The following is a 23,437-nucleotide window of genomic DNA, read 5'->3' as shown; positions in this document are numbered from 1 at the left end:
TGTTCATGAAAGTTTTGTTTAAAACTGTTGTAGTCATAAGATGTTCTGTCTCTTGGAGCATTATGAAGATTTCTGTATCAGCTGTGTTGTGTGTGAGCGAAAAACTGACGGTGTGCACTTTTGTTCTCCTCAGACCCAGATCCGCCAAAGAACATAACCATGCTTGGAATATCGCCTTCCCTTACACGTCTACAGTGGGTGCCGAGGCCAAAAATTTCCGGAACATTTCTTGGATACGTGGTGAAAATATGCAGCTTGTTCAAAACTTGTGTAAGAGAAACAAATATGAGCAACTGCATCGAAGTTCAAAGGCACCAGACCTGGCTGAACGTTATTAGCCGCGTTGACACGAAGTACTGCGTCCTAGTTACAGCAAGGTCAAAATGCGGTGTGCAAGTTTTAAATGGCCCTCCAGCGGTGGCTGAAATTCGGACACCTTTGTTTGGTAAGTGCCGACTATTTATGTGAACAAACGAAAACAAAGTGCGAATAGTAACTTTCGCGAGTCATTTACGTTGTGGCATAGAGGAGCTCGTATGTGCGGGAAAGCGAACTGTTATCTAGTGAGGCTCCATAACTTATGCTGAATCTATAAAAAGGTTACCTGCAGCGTAAAAAACCATTGGCATTAAAATATGAATGGGTTCTTTGGTAAATACTGACCTCGCTGGCTGCGCGACTGTGACTTCATGCTTCTGGGCATGGAGTCCGCACTTCAAGTAGCAGTGGTCAGACTAGGATCGAACCATAATGCAAATAAGTTTCTTTATGAGAGATGAAAGTTCAGAAGGCTAGGTGGTAAAATATGAATTGAAGTCTCGGGTTTCACGTGCCGAAATCACTATCTGAATATGAGGCACACCCTAGTGAAAGACTCTGGTTTAATATTCGCCGCCTAGGGATCTTCAACGCGACCCGAATGTGCTGTACACGGGCGTTTTAGTATTTCGCCTCTCTCGGAAAAGCGGCAGCCGCAGCCATGATTTGTTCCCGCGACCTCGTGCTTAGTAGCGCAACACCACCATAGACGCTTAGGCACCGTGTAGGGTACGTAGTGAAATTTACTTGCACGAACACAGCCTTGGCATCGCTTATAGCACCTCAACTTTGCTCCGACTTTAAACCACAATGGTAAATCAATCATCTGTGAGCGCTGATATTTTACCAAATACCATTGTTTTTAATGCGATCAAGGCACTTCGAGGCTGCCTGCCTGCCTGCATTTTGTGTCTGTCTGTCTGTCTGTCTGTCTGTCTGTCTGTCTGTCTGTCTGTCTGTCTGTCTGTCTGTCTGTCTGTCTGTCTGTCTGCCGGTTGGCCGGCCGGCGGGCTGTCGGTCTGGCGGGCTGTTGGTCTGGCGGGCTGTCGGGTTATAGCTTCGTCGTGACGCCATCGGGGTCGTTCTGTCACCAGTGTTCGTGCTTCGTCATCCGATCGTCGGTCGGTGGGTCGGTCGGTTGGTAGGTCGGTGTTATAGCTTCGTCGTGACGCCATCGGGGCCGTTCTGTCGCCAGTGTTCGTGCTTCGTCATCCGGTCGTCGGTCGGTTGGTCGGTCGGTGTTATAGCTCCGTCGTGACGCCATCGGGGTCGTTCTGTCGCCAGTGTTCGTGCTTCGTCATCCGATCGTCGGTCGGTGGGTCGGTCGGTTGGTAGGTTGGTGTTATAGCTTCGTCGTGATGCCATCGGGGCCGTTCTGTCACCAGTGTTCGTGCTTCATCATCCGGTCGTCAGTCGGTTGGTCGGTCGGTGGTATAGCGTCGTCGTGACGCCATCGGGGCCGTTCTGTCGCCAGTGTTCGTGCTTCGTCATCCGATCGTCGGTTGGTTGGTCGGTCGGTGTTATAGCTTCGTCGTGACGCCATCGGAGTCGTTCTGTCGCCAGTGTTCGTGCTTCGTCATCCGATCGTCGGTCGGTGGGTCGGTCGGTTGGTAGGTCGGTGTTATAGCTTCGTCGTGACGCCATCGGGGCCGTTCTGTCGCCAGTGTTCGTGCTTCGTCATCCGGTCATCGGTGGGTTGGTCGGTCGGTGTTATAGCTTCGTCGTGACGCCATCGGGGTCGTTCTGTCGACAGTGTTCGTGCTTCGTCATCCGATCGTCGGTCGGTGGGTCGGTCGGTTGGTCGGTCGGTGTTATAGCTTCGTCGTGACGCCATCGGGGTCGTTCTGTCGCCAGTGTTCGTGCTTCGTCATCCGATCGTCGGTCGGTGGGTCGGTCGGTTGGTAGGTCGGTGTTATAGCTTCGTCGTGACGCCATCGGGGCCGTTCTGTCGCCAGTGTTCGTGCTTCGTCATCCGGTAATCGGTGGGTTGGTCGGTCGGTGTTATAGCGTCGTCGTGACGCCATCGGGGTCGTTCTCCCGACAGTGTTCGTGCTTCGTCATCCGATCGTCGGTGGGTGGGTCGGTCGGTATGTCGGTCGGTCGGTGTTATAGCTTCGTCGTGATGCCATCGGGGTCGTTCTGTCGCCAGTGTTCGTGCTTCGTCATCCAATCGTCGGTCGGTGGGTCGGTCGGTTGGTAGGTCGGTGTTATAACTTCGTCGTGACGCCATCGGGGCCGTTCTGTCGCCAGTGTTCGTGCTTCGTCATCCGGTCATCGGTGGGTTGGTCGGTCGGTGTTATAGCTTCGTCGTGACGCCATCGGGGTCGTTCTGTCGACAGTGTTCGTGCTTCGTCATCCGATCGTCGGTCGGTGGGTCGGTCGGTTGGTCGGTCGGTGTTATAGCTTCGTCGTGACGCCATCGGGGTCGTTCTGTCGACAGTGTTCGTGCTTCGTCATCCGATCGTCGGTCGGTGGGTCGGTCGGTTGGTAGGTCGGTGTTATAGCTTCGTCGTGACGCCATCGGGGTCGTTCTGTCGACAGTGTTCGTGCTTCGTCATCCGATCGTCGGTGGGTGGGTCGGTCGGTTGGTCGGTCGGTGTTATAGCTTCGTCGTGACGCCATCGGGGTCGTTCTGTCGACAGTGTTCGTGCTTCGTCATCCGATCGTCGGTGGGTGGGTCGGTCGGTTGGTAGGTCGGTGTTATAGCTTCGTCGTGACGCCATCGGGGTCGTTCTGTCGCCAGTGTTCGTGCTTCGTCATCCGATCGTAGGTCGGTGGGTCGGTCGGTTGGTAGGTCGGTGTTATAGCTTCGCCGTGACGCCATCGGGGCCGTTCTGTCGCCAGTGTTCGTGCTTCGTCATCCGGTCATCGGTGGGTTGGTCGGTCGGTGTTATAGCTTCGTCGTGACGCCATCGGGGTCGTTCTGTCGACAGTGTTCGTGCTTCGTCATCCGATCGTCGGTCGGTGGGTCGGTCGGTTGGTCGGTCGGTGTTATAGCTTCGTCGTGACGCCATCGGGGTCGTTCTGTCGCCAGTGTTCGTGCTTCGTCATCCGGTCATCGGTGGGTTGGTCGGTCGGTGTTATAGCGTCGTCGTGACGCCATCGGGGTCGTTCTGTCGACAGTGTTCGTGCTTCGTCATCCGATCGTCGGTCGGTGGGTCGGTCGGTTGGTCGGTCGGTGTTATAGCTTCGTCGTGACGCCATCGGGGTCGTTCTGTCGACAGTGTTCGTGCTTCGTCATCCGATCGTCGGTCGGTGGGTCGGTCGGTTGGTAGGTCGGTGTTATAGCTTCGTCGTGACGCCATCGGGGTCGTTCTGTCGACAGTGTTCGTGCTTCGTCATCCGATCGTCGGTGGGTGGGTCGGTCGGTTGGTAGGTCGGTGTTATAGCTTCGTCGTGACGCCATCGGGGCCGTTCTGTCGCCAGTGTTCGTGCTTCGTCATCCGGTCATCGGTGGGTTGGTCGGTCGGTGTTATAGCTTCGTCGTGACGCCATCGGGGTCGTTCTGTCGACAGTGTTCGCGCTTCGTCATCCGATCGTCGGTCGGTGGGTCGGTCGGTTGGTAGGTCGGTGTTATAGCGTCGTCGTGACGCCATCGGGGTCGTTCTGTCGCCAGTGTTCGTGCTTCGTCATCCGATCGTCGGTCGGTGGGTCGGTCGGTTGGTAGGTCGGTGTTATAGCGTCGTCGTGACGCCATCGGGGTCGTTCTGTCGCCAGTGTTCGTGCTTCGTCATCCGATCGTCGGTCGGTGGGTCGGTCGGTTGGTAGGTCGTTGTTATAGCTTCGTCGTGACGCCATTGGGGTCGTTCTGTCGCCAGTGTTCGTGCTTCGTCATCCGATCGTCGGTCGGTGGGTCGGTCGGTTGGTAGGTCGGTCTTATAGCTTCGTCGTGACGCCATCGGGGCCGTTCTGTCGCCAGTGTTCGTGCTTCGTCATCCGGTCATCGGTGGGTTGGTCGGTCGGTGTTATAGCGTCGTCGTGACGCCATCGGGGTCGTTCTGTCGCCAGTGTTCGTGCTTCGTCATCCGATCGTCGGTCGGTGGGTCGGTCGGTTGGTAGGTCGGTGTTATAGCGTCGTCGTGACGCCATCGGGGTCGTTCTGTCGCCAGTGTTCGTGCTTCGTCATCCGATCGTCGGTCGGTGGGTCGGTTGGTTGGTAGGTCGGTGTTATAGCGTCGTCGTGACGCCATCGGGGTCGTTCTGTCGCCAGTGTTCGTGCTTCGTCATCCGATCGTCGGTCGGTGGGTCGGTCGGTTGGTAGGTCGGTGTTATAGCGTCGTCGTGACGCCATCGGGGTCGTTCTGTCGCCAGTGTTCGTGCTTCGTCATCCGATCGTCGGTCGGTGGGTCGGTCGGTTGGTAGGTCGGTGTTATAGCTTCGTCGTGACGCCATCGGGGCCGTTCTGTCGCCAGTGTTCGTGCTTCGTCATCCGGTCATCGGTGGGTTGGTCGATCGGTGTTATAGCGTCGTCGTGACGCCATCGGGGTCGTTCTGTCGACAGTGTTCGTGCTTCGTCATCCGATCGTCGGTGGGTGGGTCGGTCGGTATGTCGGTCGGTCGGTGTTATAGCTTCGTCGTGATGCCATCGGGGTCGTTCTGTCGCCAGTGTTCGTGCTTCGTCATCCAATCGTCGGTCGGTGGGTCGGTCGGTTGGTAGGTCGGTGTTATAACTTCGTCGTGACGCCATCGGGGTCGTTCTGTCGCCAGTGTTCGTGCTTCGTCATCCGATCGTCCGTCGGTGGGTCGGTCGGTGTTATAGCTTTGTCATGACGCCATCGGTGTCGTTCTGTCGCCAGTGTTCGTGCTTCGTCATCCGAAAGTGCTAGTACCGTCGTCACCACGCTGTCGTCGTCAGACGGCCGTCGCACCATTGTCGATTTGTAGTCGTCGCCATGCCAGTGTCCTTATTTAAGCCTTCGTCACCAACTAGGACAAAGTCACGTTCTTCCTCCCTCACTTCGTCGTCGAAATAGAGTCGTAGCATTCCGTTATGGCAATGGCCGACTTTGGCGAGTGGGTGTCATAGGTAAGTGGCATGATCAAGAAGATGGTGTGTTTTGCGTTCAGCCGATGCAAGCGTAATCACCTAATGACGATGGCGGAATAACGTCACAGCTTCAGCCGAAAGACGAATCATTGATTGCAGTAGAAAATTATTGTACAGATATTATGAAGTAAGGTTGATAACGTATTGGCCGAATGAAGTACCGTAAACATTCGGGGAGTCGCTAAATTATGAAGCATGGGGTCAAGCGCACACAGTCAAAGATGAACACATTTCAGTGACTGCGAGCAGTCGCTGTCAGAACGCTCATGGGATGGAGAACGACAGCAGCGGAGAGCGAGTTACCCTGAGTGCTGTTTCTTCAACAGGACCTAGGCGCACGAAAACAGACAGCAAACGAAGCCATCGGCTATCTCCCGTTCCGGACGTTTCGCACCCACTGCAGATTACCTCATAATTATGGCGCGGGCGGCCATACTCGGCCGCGCAAGGCGCTTAGCCGCGTCGCGGGCGTACTAGGGGAGGTGATGTGCGCTTAACTTCCCTCTCCCATTCCTCCCTCCTAGCACGCACGAATCTCCCCACCGTTATTCCTTGCTTTGGAGATAAAGCAGCGAGATCGAGCCACCACCATTCTCCGCTGACCCTCACGCTCGTTCTCTGGCACGTACAATATGGGGCGCCGCAGGGTGCTTTAGGATTTGATCACACTTGGATTTTATACAAAACATCAGCTCGACGTCGCCGCGAACGCCGACAGTGGCAATTCGCGTGGAGTGCCCATATAATTGCTTTCACAACAAAAAGGTGCCTTCAGACACGGCGGGTCGCGGCTTGAATGCTAATCGTAATAACGTTTACCGTCGTTACGAGATGGGTTCTGCTGGAAGCTTCCTTGGTTCTCGTGCATTGATCCTGCCACCATTGCACGATATGCGTGCCCTGAAAGATTTTAATGTGAATAGCGGCGGGCGCTGATATGGATGCAGGGGAACCAAAGACATGGTTGGGCTAGTGTTGAGGACGCTATTGCGGTATTAGTCGCACCATCGTCATTTTATGCTCGCCGTGATGGCACTGACACCATTTGTGCTGACGTTGTCAAGGTACGTTCATCATACTATCGCCATCATCTGAGGCTTGTCATCTCTCTGTCGTCATGCCAACTTCGTCATACAACATTCGTCGTTTCGTTGACGCCATTCTTCTCTGTCATTTCACTGTACCACCAGTGCAAAGTTGTATTGTATTTTTTTACGAAGGAAGAAATCTTCAAGGTTGTGTAAGTGCTGCCCCGAGTAGTCACTGATTCAGGGTACATCGTCACTGCAATGCATTTGCATGACGAAAAGCTCAGATGCTGACCTCGTTTTTTGCTATTGGAAACTCCAGAATCCCTTACTTGAGCTGGCCACATTGTCTCAATAAAAAGAGATGGCTGCGACACCCAGGTTCACGGCTGCTCTGTTGCTTCGTGCTTCCCGTTCACGTTTCTTGTTTATCACGTCGCATCAAGTTGTTTCGTCGAAGCCGACGGGGTCCTTGCTGTGGAATAGTTTATGAAACTGACTAAATATGTCATCGACGAAACCGCGCAAATAGTTGTTCTGTTCGTGCAAATGGCGAGTCTGCCCAGCCAGACGCGTTAGATTTAATTTAAGAGCCTTTTAAGCAAGCCGGATCGTAGAAAAAGGGAAGATTTTCTGCGTAGCGGGCTTCCCAACAACGCAAGCATTTGTTCACGGCGCTCCTGCACTGGTACATGTACGATAATCGAGTGTTTTTGACCTTTATAGGTAACTAAAAACGGTGACTAGAGTCTTAGTATATCACATATAGCCTCTGCATCTTACAATGTATTGGTAGTGACGTCTGTCGTGCTTCAAGAATCAAAATAGGGATGTTCTTCACTGATACAACGAGGTTAAAAATTGTTAATTTACCTGGTCAGTGGGTTTGGTATAAAAAGAATTAGAGTACCATTTATGAATCGGAGTCCATCTTTCTCTTTATAGTTAGCTGATCCATGTGACCAGGTCGTATGCGTGCCACGACAGCCGCTTGTACATATTCGCAATAGGCAGTGTTTAAGGTACGGCCCGAGCATGGGAACAAAGCGGAAACTTGCCACCCATATGGAATTCTCAAACACCGGTGAAAGAGGAGCAGTAAACAACAACCAATCAGACCAAATTTAGTTTCTTACAACAGGTAGCCGTAATTTAGCGATGGTTTTCTTTTGGGTAAAGTCACAAGGAGCCAGCAAACAAAGATACCAAGAACAAACGTAGAAGAAATTACTTGTACTTAATTAGTCAATTAAATAAATAAATAAGTGGGAATGAAAGTCGATGAAAAACAACTGGGCGGGGTGAAATACGAACCCACGACTTCTCATGACACGTGAGGTGCTCTTACCAACTGAGGTACCACGAAGCTATTTCTAGGGCACTTATGTTTCTAGTACTAGGACAAACCCTGGGAGTGTTAGCCAGCGCCACCAGTCACAAACCTTGGTGGTAGATGTGGAACATCCTTCCCTCCGTAGACGTCACGAGGACGTGATCTAGTTGGGTGACGGCAAGTTGTCTGTACATGAACCTCAAGGCATCAGTGTTACCAGATTCGGGACCGGCGTGATGTAATGAACGAGAAGAATGGGAACCGAGGGGCTCGATTTATTTATCCTGCGATGAGAAGCCAACATGCTTGTTATGATTCATTAAAACTTCTTTATGGGCGAGTTGGTGCATGCTTAAAAAATTCTAACAGTGCACACACATGCATCCACAAAGTAAGAAGGACGAAACACAAGTGCTGACTGTGAACTAAAATTTATTGATGGAATACGGATGCCTCATATAAGGGGAAAGGCAGAAGTGAAGGGGGAAGGGAGTGATACAACCGGGAAAAATGACATTGCTCATCGATGAACGAACGTGCCGGCAGTCAACGGAAACGGACACAAAAAACAAGAAAACTAGAAAAATACTAGAAAAAAGGCGAGGGATACTAACATACAATCAAATCAGCAAGCGGTTGCTTCCAAAAATTTAAGCTCTGCAGCAAAAAGCGATACAGAGGGGGTGCTTACGCACCTGCTGCCATATTTCTGTATGTGGAACGCTTCCAAACTGACGCGCGCCGTCGTGTCGGCACTCTTACCGAGAATCTTTGTCTCTCCCAAGCGAGCCTCGCAACCTGTGCATTCAAAGTGCGCGACGAAATGTGCATACTAGTATTATGTTACTTAAGCTTCGGGCATGTTCTCCGAATCTATAAACGAAGAAGACCAAATGAAGCTTCCGCGTACATCATTATATTTTAATAAAGTACCTACCTAAAGAAAGTGAATTCTCCTATTTTAATGTCAGCAAGACACCTAAATTAAATTAGGAGAAAGAAATGCTCTACTCGATCGGAAGAAATAATTCGTCCCGAGTGGAGTGTTTCAAACAAACCGATATGGTATCAGCTATCTTTATAGAATGCGTAAGTTTCTTGTGAAAGCCGCTCTCCGATTTCCGAAAGCCGCTTTCCGGAAACGCCTAAATAATCGATTGGTTTCTTTCCACCGCAATGAAACGCCATAATGGTTCAAAAAGTTTTTCGACATCCGTATTCTTTTGTTTTTCGAGCTTGTGCGCGATCAAATCGAGACCACTCGGTAACTACGAGGCATGTAACGCATGCTGTGATAGGAGACGCTCTTTAATGGCAAGCGTCAACTTGGATCGACTGTTTGTCGGCGCCGCCGCTAAATAGCAAGCATTCACGTGCAATCGCAAAAACGGAAGTGGTGCAAGAGTGCTGGACGTGTCTTTAACTGACACGGAATTCTTGCTATTGCATTTTCCAGCTGGGCGGTTCGCGCTTAGAGTCCAAATTTGTGCTACCTGTGGGCATTTCCTTAAGACCCTGGACTTTTTTCAGCGGAGCAGCACAAGCTTATGTGATCGGGGAAGATTTTCTTTATGCTCCATAGCTCCGCTATAGTAACCAATGAATATGCGTCCAGGGAACTTTGTTTTGATAGTGTGAAACAACAAATTAGTGCAACCGTCCCGGGAGCTATCCGCTTTCGCTTTAGGTCTGTACTATGTCCTGTCCCTTCATCAATCTACGGTCTCCGCGTGTGTTGGCCCTTGTGTGGGACAGCGCAACTCACGGGAAATAAATACTGCGCGTATAACACGTTTTTATATGAGTTATGATGCAATCACTGTGCAGCATTAGCTAATCTGAAAACAAGAATAAGAAATATTGCTCTGCTATGAACTAAAACTTTCGGTTCGTCGTTGACCTGCACCTTCGTGTCAGGTTCGGCCCTGCCACTATCAATATCCTTCACCTCAACCATCGTGACCACAACACAAGACGCATCGCGTTTGGCAAGTCCAGTGCAGAAGCAAATTTACTTTCAGTGGAAGGTCACGCTGTCTCCCACGCGCATGCAGAGGCTAAGTGTGCACTCTCCTTGAGCCAGATGCCAGTACTGTCTGTATTTTAGGAATGAAATCCGTAATTACGGGAACTGAAAATGGAATTTTTGTTAGAAAAAGCAGACATTTAGTACCGATGGCAGATTAATTATGCTGCGGGGAACAAATCTGGATAAGTTTGCAACTTTGGAATATTACTGCGTGACTTTACTCACAGAAATTAAAAAAAATATTTCATACAATTACTTTGCTTTTTCAGATGATCAGAGTTTGCGTGACTTTTCCAGCATATCCTGGTTTGCCAGATTGCTAGGCAGCCTGTGTAGGTCCCGTAGTTCAATTCACCTAAACTTCGAGTTTAACCTTGAGCCGCTAGGCTTTGTGAGATTGCAGATTGCAGGTGAAACCCGTGCCTGCAAACTTTAATGGCCGATTGCATGCTACGTGCCCCTAAATAAATTCGTTACAGAGCTGGTAAAGATGTGCGAGAATGGCGTTTTAGCAATGAGAATGATTAAACAGCTGTGAAACGAGACGTAAGGCAATTGCTATACTAGTAAACAAAGTGAATACACATTAGTTTTATCATGGTGTCATGACGGTATAAGTCACCGATGGAGACGCTTGTATTCGATAATGAAGGTTTAATACATACAGCTACGATGGCAATAGGAATAGAAAAAATGACATATATGCGGAGTTATCAATAAAACTTGGTGCTGGGCTAGTTGGTGATGCATTCTTTAAAACTGATGTTAGCGCTAAAAAGGACGACATGACGACGAGGGAACGCTTCGTCATGGTCGTGTCGTCTTTCCACCGCATGTTCGTCCCTTTTAGCGCTACCATCAGGTTTAAAGAATGCGGAGTTATACTGCGCTAAAAAGAGTAGTAATATTAAAATACGCCATGTGGAATGCACGCCAACCTTGTGAAGTGAGAGGTCATTCAAGATGTATATTTGATGCAGCAATAGTAGTGCAATATAAAGAAATATACAAACAGCATCGACAGGACACGGGCGATAACATTTAATAACATCATGTTCTAGAAGGAGTGATCTATATCCGCAGAATTATGGCGTCTACGTCGAGTTTTAGGAACTTTCCACTTTACTTGCCATAATTCGCACGAAAGAAAATCTCACGGTAAAAGTTACCAAATCAATGTGGGTAAACATGATTTTTGCCTGGTCGCAGTTGCCCCTGACGTAACGAATCTACGCCTGGTGACCGTCGGTGTGGATTTCTTCACTGCTGCTTGGGAGAAACCCAAGGGTAGTTTTGACTACTACTGGGTGGAGGTCATCGATGGCGACCGCCATACCAGTGGCGCACGAGTGGACCTGGTAGGGCCGTGCGCCAACGGCACCATCATTCATTCGGACCAGACACAAGTCACATGCAGCCAACTCGAGCCTTGTAGTAAAGTGGGCTTCAAAGTGCGCACCCACATCAATGGACCACCTCCCCGAACTTCGCCTGGCGTCACATTAAATGAAATACTGATTCTTGAAAGCGGTAAGGTAATTTACTTTTACATAACAAAATGATGTAATGATATGGGTTTAGTTTCTGGGGCCAGACGCTTTCTGTTTTCCAATGAGTGGCCTGGATGTGACAGTTTAATAAAAGCCCGCACTGAAATCAACTTGCTGCAATAGCTGCCAAACAAGCATCTGCGGGGCAGCGCAAACTACTAGAAATCATCCCTTGCTAAAGAATTCATGGTTCGCCTATTAGTGAACTAGAAGTGTGAGTCAACCATCACTTATGAGCGGCGGTCAGCCACCACGCTCTTCGCCATCCACGTTCTTTGGAAGCTGTGAATTTCTCGGTTTCTTCTAACGAGAGTGTTGTAAGCTGGAGCATTGTCATCATAAATTGCTTTCGTCTCGGCTTGAATCTTATCTGCACTGTGTCGTTTCAAATGCAGAAAGCGGATAGTTCCTTATGCTGTAGGTTTTTTTGAGTCTTTAATTTGATGCCATGACGGTGAGAGCCTTATTATATAAAATAATAACTTTAAATAATGCTGAAAATGAAGAGATGTGCATTGATTTTGATAGCTATCGTGCACGCCTATTCCAAATTTGTAGTACCTAAAATACGAACTTCATGAACGCCTCTAGTCCGTTGTCTTGCAAAAGATCCATACAAAATTCACTTCAGTCATTGCTATCATGACTGCGTAAGAGTAATTAGCAAACCCTATTCCGAGGTACTTTCCTTTCGGGTATCTCTAAGATAAACCATAAGTTGTGCGAGCCTTTGGAAGCTGAAATATTTGACCGCAGTGCCACCATGAGAGGCAACATAAATGCCTGAAAAACAGAATGTGAACTGAAGCAAGCGAATGAAAATGAAATTAGATGGGCAAGATCTCTCGCAATACACACGACTACGCTCCGTATGAATAAATTTGCGCTCGGAGACATTGCACATTAATTTAGGTGAGTGTCGATGCAGAAAAAGTGGAGAGACTTCTTCTGACTTCGTCGCATAATTGCAATGAAGGTAGTATCCCCATCTGTGCTAAATTCGTAATGAAAGCATTGACAGTCAGCTTGCCCTCAGCATGCTCTTCACCTCTACACGCCGTGCAACATAGGCGGCTTTCAGCCCCAATCGGATGGAAGCGGTATGTGGGTAGTGTATCTTGAAAGTGGTTCTGCTGCAGCAATGTAAGCGTTTCAGCACTGATCATCTGTGGTTCAACTACTTAAAGATTTGTCTCTTACTCAATGTTATCAAGTGTCCGTGGAACTTCACTCAACTAATATGTTGCGATAACGATATATGGACACTTTAGACAAATTTCCTCCGTCACCGTGATTCTCGCTATAAAGTGCGAGTGGGATAAGCGTGGCCGCACACCGTGTGTTGTGGGTGCGTGAAAGAGGCGAGAAGGATGACGACTGGGAGAGGCGGTGCCTGGTGCGTGCAAGCTGGGCTGTGGGGCGCAGGCGTGCAAAGGGGGCGTGGGGAGGTGATGCGAGAAAGTAACGAGAAATGACGAGAAAGTGACGCGATAGAAGTTGGGGGAGCCAGCAATTGGAGTGGCTGAACACGACCACACGTGCCCTATTTTGGCGGCAATCTGTTGTGCGTATAAAGGCTACGCTTGCTCAGGGCTGATGGGTTCGTGTGCGCTGTGTTCTCCGGTGCCCACTTCGTGGTGAAGACGCACAGGCAGCTCGCACGGCGATGCGCTCACTTTTGCGGCCATTCTTCATCGCGTCATAGCGAGCCTATCCCTTTCAATGAGTTAGATATACTCATGTTTGCCCGATATATTAGTGACACCATGCTTGGTAATGTAATTAGAAAGCCAATGTTCACTGCAATTTACAAAAGCAATGAAGCTACACGACTTGCTTCGTGCTGTTGCTAATACTTTGCTTTCGCGATCAGTGAATCGCAGTTCGGGCGAGACTGTGACTTTATTGCCTGCATAACTGAATTTATCATACACACTGCCGACATTTTTATTCCTCTTTCATTACTTGTTATCATTGTAGCCTGCCGAGGAGGGCGATTGGTATTGTTTTTTTAAAGAGAAGCTCAAGGTCGTGGATTTTATGTCAATAAGAGGCGACTGCATTGCCTCAGCCCCGGATTGTCAAAATGCTCGTCTACTCGCGTGTTTTAGGCACATGATTGCAGAACACTGGGTGACGCATTAGATGGAAGGTGAAGTATTGACTACGATAGTAGACAAGTTCACACCAAGCAAAACCCGTCTGCAATTGTGAGTGTTCAATGAAAGAACTAGCAAGTTGGTTGCCTTGCTGCAAAGCGAGAACATTGTGCGTTTCGACCGGCTATGGATAACTTTTGCTTGGTGCTTGCTGTCCATTGCAAAAACAACGCATTAACGGATGGGCGATAGTTAAACAGAGAATAAAAGAAGACACTTACTTCAAACGACGATTTTTACTAAGAGTGGAAATATGTATACACTCGCACACGCGAATTTCAGAAAAACTGCCGAGTCACCACCAAACAGAAACCGAATCGAAAAATGCTGGTAAAAAGTAAGAATTTCCCTAAAAAAATAAACGGACATTCCAAGGATCTACCATCACTTCCAATTCATGAAATGTGTATTTTTTTCTCTGACAAAGCAAGCGAAGGCTTAATGACAATCATTCTTGCTGTTAACTGCAGCCTGAACCATTACCGTTATGGAATCACCGGGACGCTTTGCAACAACCCCAGCCCAATGAAACAACGGCCCAGCCACACTGATTGCAGTGCAGTGTGCGAATGTTCTGCCTACCCTTCGGTACCTTCGAAATGTGTCGTTGTGGTGTGGTATTGAGGCATCTGCCACTAGGCCCTACCAGGCACTAGACACTACATACAAATTTCTAGGTACAGTCAGCAAAACAGTTTCAGGGCTTCGCTTTCCACTTAAACTGTTGAGTATTCGCAGGAGAGGTCATAGAAGAAGGCTGTGGGAGCTTGTGCGGAGACGAAAGAAAATTACGATGTGCTGTTCTTTCTTATTCAGTTTTTGCCACACGCGATGTAGGTTGGAAATGACCGCAACTTTCTTCCGTGCTGCTGGCCGTGTTTAGCCAACGTTGTTGCAGTCTCTTACATTAATACGAAATCTCCCAGACACAAACACGAACAGGGTAACTAGAAAGTTTGCTACTTCTAGAGCAGCTACTTCCGTGGCTAAGCTGTCTTGAATGACATAGTCAGAGAATTGGCTATGAGCATTCCAAAGACATGTGTGCCCGTTGGACCTCCTATACAAGCTTGCTGTAGGCTGAAAAAAAAAATGGCCGGAGTGGCTTTGTCGGAAGTGGCTCGTAATTCCAGCAGACATGGTCTCTTGCAAGTAACACCGTTAAATTAATAGCCGCATCAATCGGTTGTTTTTATCCCGAACATTCGTGCGGAAGCTTTCACGGACACAAAAAGCATATTTGGAAGGTTGGGAAAGTCCGCTGGAGGAAGACGCTATACGTTGTGGAATCACAGTTAGCCTGAATATGGCAGTCATTCGCAGAGAGAAAGCATTTGAGCACCCGTTCGTTTACACTGACCTGTCATGGGCGGTCAACTGCTGTCGCTTTGGTGGCTGACTTCCCTGGTTTAACGTATGTTGATCATGCTACGTATGACTCCTCTTTCCCTTGGCAATTGTCGTACAATGCTTGCATGCGCTTCACGTGTGCGAGTGTACATATACTAGCGCACTTGTTAATGAAAATCTTATTCGCTGTTGATTACAATGCCATTCAAGTCAGAGACTGTTTGCAATCCGTTCCGCTCAGATCAGCGTATGAATCGTGGTAGGATATGCTTACAGCTCCTCATCAAGACGCTGATGCGTGTATGCGCACCGCTCTTGCCAGCAGCGGAAGCCAGATTGCTTCCATGGTCCGCGAAGAGTCGATGGAGCAGAGCGTAACATTGCCTCCACTCGGCTTCGTGATTGTTGTAGCCAAACACATTGTTTATCTTGGCCTGGCCGTCGTTACGATGATAGCACCACGGCGTTGCCCATCACGCAAACTTTCCTTAAGTGTTCGTATATTCACGCTCGCAATAGCAACTTCCACCGACGCGTCTATAGCAAACAACGGTGAAACTTGTAAACGTGAGGTCACAGAGTTGAATTTATATTAGCGTTATTTTTTCGGGCCTCTTATTCTCTAATGTGCTGCATTCGACTGTGGTTGCCATTTTTCGATTGTCCATTGGCTTGAAATTCATAGTGTGAGCGCTGTCGAGCAACGTTGTATAATGCGGTTTTATATGAAGCATTTCTTTTGGACATGCTTCCTTTTGTTCAGTTGAAGGCTAGAAGAAACATTGTAAAGAATAAAAAAAAGATCATTAGAGCTCTCTATTGTCTTGTGAACTGATCTAAAAATATCGGCGCTAAGGGTGGCACATCGTAGCCTCCCACAAAAAGGATACAAGAAACACATTTGTGTAGCCAAGACGTGTTCTCCAGAAAGACTAATGTTGCGTTGCGATTACACCAGGAGTGGCCCGTATTTCGAATAGCCTTTTTCTACGGTATTCAAGCTCACAATTGCGGCGTGTGTTCACTGCTTTAACCGTCTCTACTGTGCCCCAATAGCATGGTAATATAGCAAGTTTCAGTGTTTTACATAACCCTGTGCTCGAAGGGTTTGCTGAGCGTAAAGTAGCCTTCATTGCCTGGAACATTAGAGCTGACAAAAATATACATATTTATTGTTGAAATGCAGAGTTTAACGAGCACTGGTGTCTAAAACTGTTCAATTTATAATTTTTCTAGTCCTTCCTGATGTGACCCACCTGCAGTTGATTACCGTTGGACTGGACCACTTCGTACTGAGATGGCAACCGGTCAAAGCATGCTTCGACTATTATACGGTGGAACTCATCGACGAAAGCAGTGGCCGCAACATAAGTGTGTCCTGCAACAAGGGTGTCGACATCAATGCAAATGAGACGTCTGTCATTTGTGACCAAATAGAGACATGCACGAATGTGACGATTCGAGTGAGAACGCACGCCAGGGGCCCTCCGAGACGCTCTTCCAGAGGCGCCGAACTTACGCACGTCCTGCTGAAAGGAAAAGGTACATATTTTCCACTCAACGTTGACACTGAGAAGCACGATCAGTCGGCGCATATTGTGCTCCTATTTGTGTTACCATCTTGCCAGAGACCGGTTGGTCGATTCTTTCAGCATAAATAAATAATTATTGTGGGGTATTAGATGCCAAAAACACGATATAATTATCAGACAAGTTGGAAAGAGAGACTTCGTATGGATTTTGCCTCATGGGTTTCTATAACTTGTACCAAAATCGAAGTGCGAGAACGCTCTTGTATTTCGCCTTCTTTAAAATGCTTGTGCCACTGGCGGGATTGAAGCCGTGGCCTCGAGCTAAGCAGCGCATCACTTGCGAAGCTGGGCCACCTTCCCTTATCCAAATGTAGATCCGATTTGTTATTCCACAAACTTGTGCCTCTTCTTTTGCATCGCAAACAGGAAGAGCTTGCCATAAAATATGCATTTGCATAGATATACTGATTGATACAAGTGTACTCAACTAAAACAGGGTCCAAAAAGGTCTTAAAGAAAGTACAAGATTTGTTGGGCCACCTTGTTTTTGCATCATACACTCAAACCTCGGTACGCCGGGAAGTCACTATTCCACTCCGAACTTCTTTACCGAAATTAGTGAGGCCATCAACAAATCCACGTAGCTGCTGCAGACGGGAGTCGAATCTGTGGCTTCTTGTACGGCTGTACAAGAGCATTTCGCTAAGTCATTGCTGCTTCCGGTTCCTCGTTGCTGTAGATCAACACAATGCGAGACTCATACGAACATTTAGTACATGATTGGCTTCTTCTCAGAAAGATTGTTAACCCGTCGCGACACTTATTTGAGAGGACTCCCGGTGGCCTAAAGACTGTGAGTTTGTTGCAAGTGCACGAATAGTTCATGTTGAAGTAAGTCCAGAAGGAATCTTTAGAGGGGAGCGTAGATGCACATGTAACAGTTAACAGTATGCTGAAGGATGGCTGGGTGTATCTGAACTTTTCATAGCTACCGGCTCATTCATGAGCGTAATACGGGGCAATAGCTCAAGAGGTGCACACTTTCTAGAGCAGCTCGTCAAGAGCTGAAAGGCTGGAAGGGTGGAAGGCTGGATAATAAACAGGCTGCAGTTGTTGTCAATTCCACTTCGTTATTATGCTTTGGCATCTAACAACTCAGAGTTGCTGAAACTTTAATGGCCGATAAGGTTTCACTCACATTGAACGTATAATGCACACAGTGATCACACAGCCAAACAAAGATGTGTCGTTAAAGCGGAATTGCAGAAGAGCCCAATAATATGCTGGCTTGCTGAGCAAGACAATGTACTATTTAAATGGTACTTGTCAATGTCATGAGGGAAAAATGGAGTGCCTTCTAGTACGTATGAAACGTTTATTTACACTAAAATGAATTATAGCCCAGAACAGCCTTATTGGATTTGCTGAATGATCTAACGCAGTTCCCTGTTTCTTGGAAGAGAATACTTGATATGCAAATAACATTGTTGCTCCATTCCTTTCAAGAATATTTTACAGGCGAATATTGCACTAGAAGAAAAAAGAAACAGCATTGCCGTGTGAACCTTCACATGATCACAGCTTAATTTTTAGCGAAGCTCCTTCTCTGGAGGATTTGCAACAATAATGTGCGAACACACTCCAGAGAAAGCGCATTTGGCATTTTCTTCCCCACATGGTTATTAACGTTGCCCACGTTTCCTGACAACTCAAACTCGCCCCTTTTTTATTCTGCGGAACGTTGCAATATCTTGTGTATTCTGCGTTAGATTTGCCCTTTCGAAAGTTGCAATGCCTAAGTTACTACTTAAGCGGTGGTATATGTTCCCACATAACAGCTTTTCCAAACGCGTCATATATGGTGTATTTAACAAAGCTTACTTCTGAGGTAGTTGCTTCAAGGTTTCAGTAGCATTAAATCTCAGGTCACATTCGTTGCAAACATTTTTTTCAAACAACAGGGATACTTCTGGCGCACGCTGGATCTAGCGACATCTTAAAGAAAGGTTTTGTCGCACAATTCATTTATTATGTCAATGCTGGAGTAGGCAGCGGCAGCCCGGGATCCCTAGACAAAAACCATTAACTAAAGCTAGAATTTATCCAGAGAAAATATATTAGGTTCATTTGTAACTATTATAGTTCGAAAATATTGCCATCTAACCTCGTACAAAAAGCTTTCCTAGAAGAGTTGGAAAGGCGGCGATATTATGGCAGGTTAAAACTCTTTTATTCGTTATATCGGAACACGGTAAACATTGATTAATCCGCATTTATAGCTGCTGCTACACGCCGCTTTACTCGGCCTCTTCACGTAAGAAAGTTGACCGAGCTCAACTGCCGAACAAAGGCGTTCAAAAACTTTTTTTTTTGCTCGGACGATTGCCAATGGGAAGGCCTTGTCTGCTGATGTGGTAGATAGGACCAAATATTAATTACTTTTCGCAATTGATAAGAAGTATAGTGCCCTAGGCGGGACCATATATCTAAGCAGTTGCGTCATCCTGCTCACATGTTGTTGCTTTTTCTTTCTTATATTTTGTTTCCACTCCTGCGTGTTCGAATAAGTGAGCATGCTTTGTGTACTGTTGCTTTTCTTTTGTATCCGTTATCTTTTAGAAGCTTGAATGTCGCTGTTCGTTAGGCTTCTGTATTACGCGTTCCCTTTTTATGTACTGCGATCGTCACTGCTTCGTAAATTGTCCTGCGATTGTTTCCTGGGCAGTTATTTTCGCGCATTCAGCGGGTACGCAATGACGCGCGCGTTTTCTCCTCCGATTTCCTCCCTTTTTCCTTTTCTTTACCCTTTAGTTTTGCCTTTGTATACTGAGCATATATTATTGCGCCTTTGCTCCATCTCATGCGCCAGGGCCGGAAAGTACTTTAGAAGAGTTAATTGCTGGGCTAGTTGGTGATCTTGCATACTGAAAAGATTTTGCGCCAAAAAACACAACACACACAAGAAAGACGACAACACCACGGGTGCTCCTGCGCCCGTGGTGCTGTCGTCTTTCTTGTGTGTGTTGTGTTTTTTGGCGCAAAATCTTTTCAGTATGCCGGAAAGTAGGCCAGCAGTATGTAATAACTGAATAAATTAATTCAAAAGCGCAAGAATGATTCGGACAAGACTGAGCCCCACAAGCGCTCACTACAACTGGAGCCTGTCAGAAAGAAGGTGAAATGATGAAATTAGAATTGAAGGTCTCCGCATGCGCGACACAAATGTCACAGGGGTGCGCAAAGCGGGAAAATTCCTGTATTTAATTGTCAAACGTAAAAGCAATGTCAACGTCTCCAACAACTCCACTTTTCCATTCCTCAATGTAACAAATGTAGCAGCTTGCAGGGCATTACATAATTTGTCGTCAACCCATTTTCGCCATGCCCTCGTCGTGATGTTTTGGCTGTCCCAGCTTTATAATTTCGGAAACGCCAACTGATTGTCGCGATGTCGTCGTCCTCGTACTACGTTTTTCGTTCGAACGAAGTAATTTCTTCTTTGTCATTCCACAGTAAGTACGCTTTCGTAATTGAACAGGGGTAATCCCGTTTTCGTCATGTAATCTTTACCAGCGCGTCATTGCCATACACTCATCGTGATGCATTTCTTGTCAGTTCGCGGCATTCGTCATCATCATGTCGTTGTGGCCGTTTGATCGTCGTTATTGCAGCTTCATTCCATGCTCCTCATTTCATCGTCGTCACTGCAGTCACCACAGTCATCCTCCTGGCCTGATGGTTATGGTTGACCTTGGTGCGCGACTGTCATAGCCAGGTTGTCTGTATCCGGAGACGGTGTATGTTTTACATACCCGAAGCAATGGGAATCTGAAGATGTCTAAGTAGAGGTGTATACAGCGATGCAGTGTGTCGCTGCATTATTGAATGCTAATCTCACTAACTTCCACTGTAATCATGAAATCGGTTTGGCCAGAATTGTTTTCCTTGTGATTAGGCTTAAAGAAGGTCAGTTCGAGTGAGCCAAGCTACCTAAAATATTTGGTGGATCTGAGTCCGAGTATAGCCCATCTGAGTGGAATTGTGGTGAGTCAGTCTGATTGAGCCCTAAGGTAGATATATAATTTGTGAGTGAGTATGAGCTAGTTACGTTTATTTTGACAACCTGTTGCCCGATCAGGCATCACGTTGTCGTGACGGTGAGGGGTGAAACTTTCAAAAACGCTAGTTCAGAATTTACGTCCTTCATTAGGCGAAGTTTCTCCAAGCCTAGCCGAAAACACACAGAGCACAACGGAATGGTGCGCTCTGTCGCTCATTGTCAAAATTTGGGGTCCAGCTCAAGGGCGTCGGCTGTTTAAGCATGACTCGTCGAAGATTCCAGCGTGATCGCTGGTGCTGCTTGTGTCCTTTCGAGAAAGTACGATGCTATTCAAGTCAAGCATGCTATCTGATTACACGAGGTTCGGCGAAAACATACAGAATAGATACCATCGGCGACAATATTCAAGAGAACTCCGATATTTGCAGGCCCACCAACAATATCTTTAGCAGTTCTTAGGGCCGATTTACGCTCGAGCCGCCCATCGCCGCAAGCTGCACCGCACGCGTGCGGTCGCGCGAAAGATTGCACGTATCAAACACTTGTGCACGAATTTCGGTTTACAATGTGTAAGGTATACACTGTGCACACAGTGTAAATGGTAATTTGCGCACAAGTGCTGGATACGTGTAATTTTTCGCGCGACCGCAAGCGTGCGGTGCGGTTTACGGCGATGGGCGGCTCGAGCGTAAATCGGCCCTTAATAAGTAAAAAGGGCGCGCAGGAAAAAAAAGGGTAGAAACGTATGCACGTCAATTTACGCTGTAGTCAAGGCGACCATTGCCGCTCGTTCAAGCATAGCGCGCTGCATCGGGAAGGGGAGGATTGGAAAACTCAAGGTATGTGCTGTCGGAAGAGAGGGGGGAGCGTTGGCATTAAATAAATCAGCAGGCGTGTCGCAATCTATTTATTAGTTTCAACAATATTTCTAAAATATAACTGGGTTGTAAAGAGTAGTATTTAGCGTGCGATTACACCCTCACATTGTCACTAATCACGAAGTACCCTCAATGAAAGCGAAACTAATTTTATTGGCCCTTGAGACTAATGTATTACCTAAATATTATACATTAGGCAGCCAGGCGGCATTGTTCTAGTGTTAAAAGTTCTTTACACTTCTTTTTTTTGCAGTGGCTCCAGAAGTGAAGGATTTGATACTGGTGTCCCAAAGATCCGACTCTTTCCGCGTGGACTTCAACGCGAGGAAGGACTGCTTCGACGAATTTTACTACAACATCACTTTGTGGAGATTTTCTCATCATGAAGTCAAAGCTGCATGCCGTCACGTTGAGTCGGATCGTTCGTTGTTTCCTGAAAGACCTCATGCATTCATCTGCAATAATGTTAAGGCATGTGGCATCGTGAACTTTGCTTTGGGGACACGCTTATTGGGCCCACCTATACGCAATTCACGCGGAGTCCTCGTGGGCGGAATGAGAATCAGTGCTACATGCAAGGGTTAATGTCTCTGCTACGTATATTCAAGTTTGTAAGAAAGTGGAATGATGAAGGCCTTGCTACTCCAAGTGGGAATGAAATGCCACGACATGAAAGAAGAATAAACACGGCGTGCACGATTATTTGTTTTGTAGCCGTTGGCGCATGAACACCCCAAAAAAATTTTTCCTGTGTCAAAACTACTCGCTCGAAAAAGTGAAATATGTTACACGAGAAATTCTTTTTGGTGTATAAATTACAGGGCATCCGTTAGACAGGCTTCACGCGCTGTAGAAAAAGACTTCATATGAAGTTTTATCTGGTCATAAGGGATCATCTGGGTTTCTCTGACGCTTTACCAGCCAGCACGGTGATTAAACGTGTTTGACGCGAGCCTCTGTGGGACAACTGCAGCAGGACGACCACTATGACTACCACCATCACTACGTAAGTTTTTTTTACTCCGGCGAAGATACATTGCAACACTTTGCATCACAACGTAAGCCAATTTCTAATCCCGGTCACGTTTGATGTGAGCCTGTGTGGAACAACAGCACCAAGTCCACCACTATGAGTACTGGCATGACTGCGTATGTATTTTGTTCGTGCAAACATCGTTGAGACCGCTTGCATTAGAACGTAAGCCGATTTCTCATCCTGGACACGATACAGCAGTGTGAAGACAGCTCATTAGGGATTGCTGCGGTACTTATGCAGCAGCAACCATCCGGAGAACTGAGAGCCGTGTTGTTGGAGTCCAGATTGTTAAAGAAAGCGGAGGTATGACGAAGTTGAAAAGGAATACAAACCTTAGCCTTCAATTGGATTGTCTATAGTTTGCCCCCATATCTACGCAGAATTATATTTTTAGTAGAAACTGATTATCAGCCGTTAGTTACCTGTTTGTTGGAGTCCAGATTGTTAACGAATGCGGAGGTGTGATGAAGTCGAAAAGGAATACAAACCTTAGCCTTCAATTGGGTGGCCCATAGTTTGCCCCCGTATCTACGCGGAATCACATTTTTATAGAAACTGATTATCAGCGGTTAGTTGCCTGTTTGTTGGAGTCCAGATTGTTAACGAATGCGGAGGTATGACGAAGTCGAAAAGGAATACAAACCTTAGCCTTCAATTGGGTGGTCCATAGTTTGCCCCCGTATCTACGCGGAATCACATTTTTATAGAAACTGATTATCAGCGGTTAGTTACCTGTTTGTTGGAGTTCAGAGTGTTAAGGAATGCGGAGGTATGACGAAGTCGAAAAGGAATACAAACCTTAGCCTTCAATTGGGTGGTCCACAGTTTGCTCCCGTATCTACGCGGAATCACATTTTTATAGAAACTGATTATCAGCGGTTAGTTACCTGTTTGTTGGAGTTCAGAGTGTTAACGAATGCGGAGGTATGACGAAGTCGAAGAGGAATACAAACCTTAGCCTTCAATTGGGCGGCCCATAGTTTGCCCCTGTATTTACGCGGAATCGCATTTATAGTAGAAACTAACCATCAGCCGTTAGTTACCTGTTGGGACAAGCTGATTTAGACAGGTTGCCGCCAGGCAGAACAAGATTGCGTATGAAGCTCATGAGCTACCT

At 47.3% G+C, this 23,437-nt stretch overlaps 1 protein-coding gene across 1 annotated transcript in view; it reads left to right on the top strand.

The window, feature by feature from the left end:
- The window catches only part of LOC135907328 (tenascin-X-like), a 104,844-nt gene extending 82,835 nt beyond the window's left edge, over positions 1-22,009 (top strand). The window contains exons 30-33 of the mRNA XM_065439008.2: positions 134-445; positions 10,965-11,285; positions 16,051-16,356; positions 21,538-22,009. Coding sequence (XP_065295080.1) covers positions 134-445; positions 10,965-11,285; positions 16,051-16,356; positions 21,538-21,869 — 1,271 coding nt within the window. The 3' untranslated portion in view covers positions 21,870-22,009. The remainder of the gene's footprint in view (positions 1-133; positions 446-10,964; positions 11,286-16,050; positions 16,357-21,537) is intronic.
- The last annotated feature ends 1,428 nt before the right edge of the window (positions 22,010-23,437 follow it).

The sequence above is a fragment of the Dermacentor albipictus genome, chromosome 10, assembly GCF_038994185.2.
Source record: "Dermacentor albipictus isolate Rhodes 1998 colony chromosome 10, USDA_Dalb.pri_finalv2, whole genome shotgun sequence".
NCBI lineage: Eukaryota > Metazoa > Arthropoda > Arachnida > Ixodida > Ixodidae > Dermacentor > Dermacentor albipictus.
Note: the sequence above shows the minus strand (reverse complement) of the source record. Positions and strands in the feature narration are given on the sequence as shown.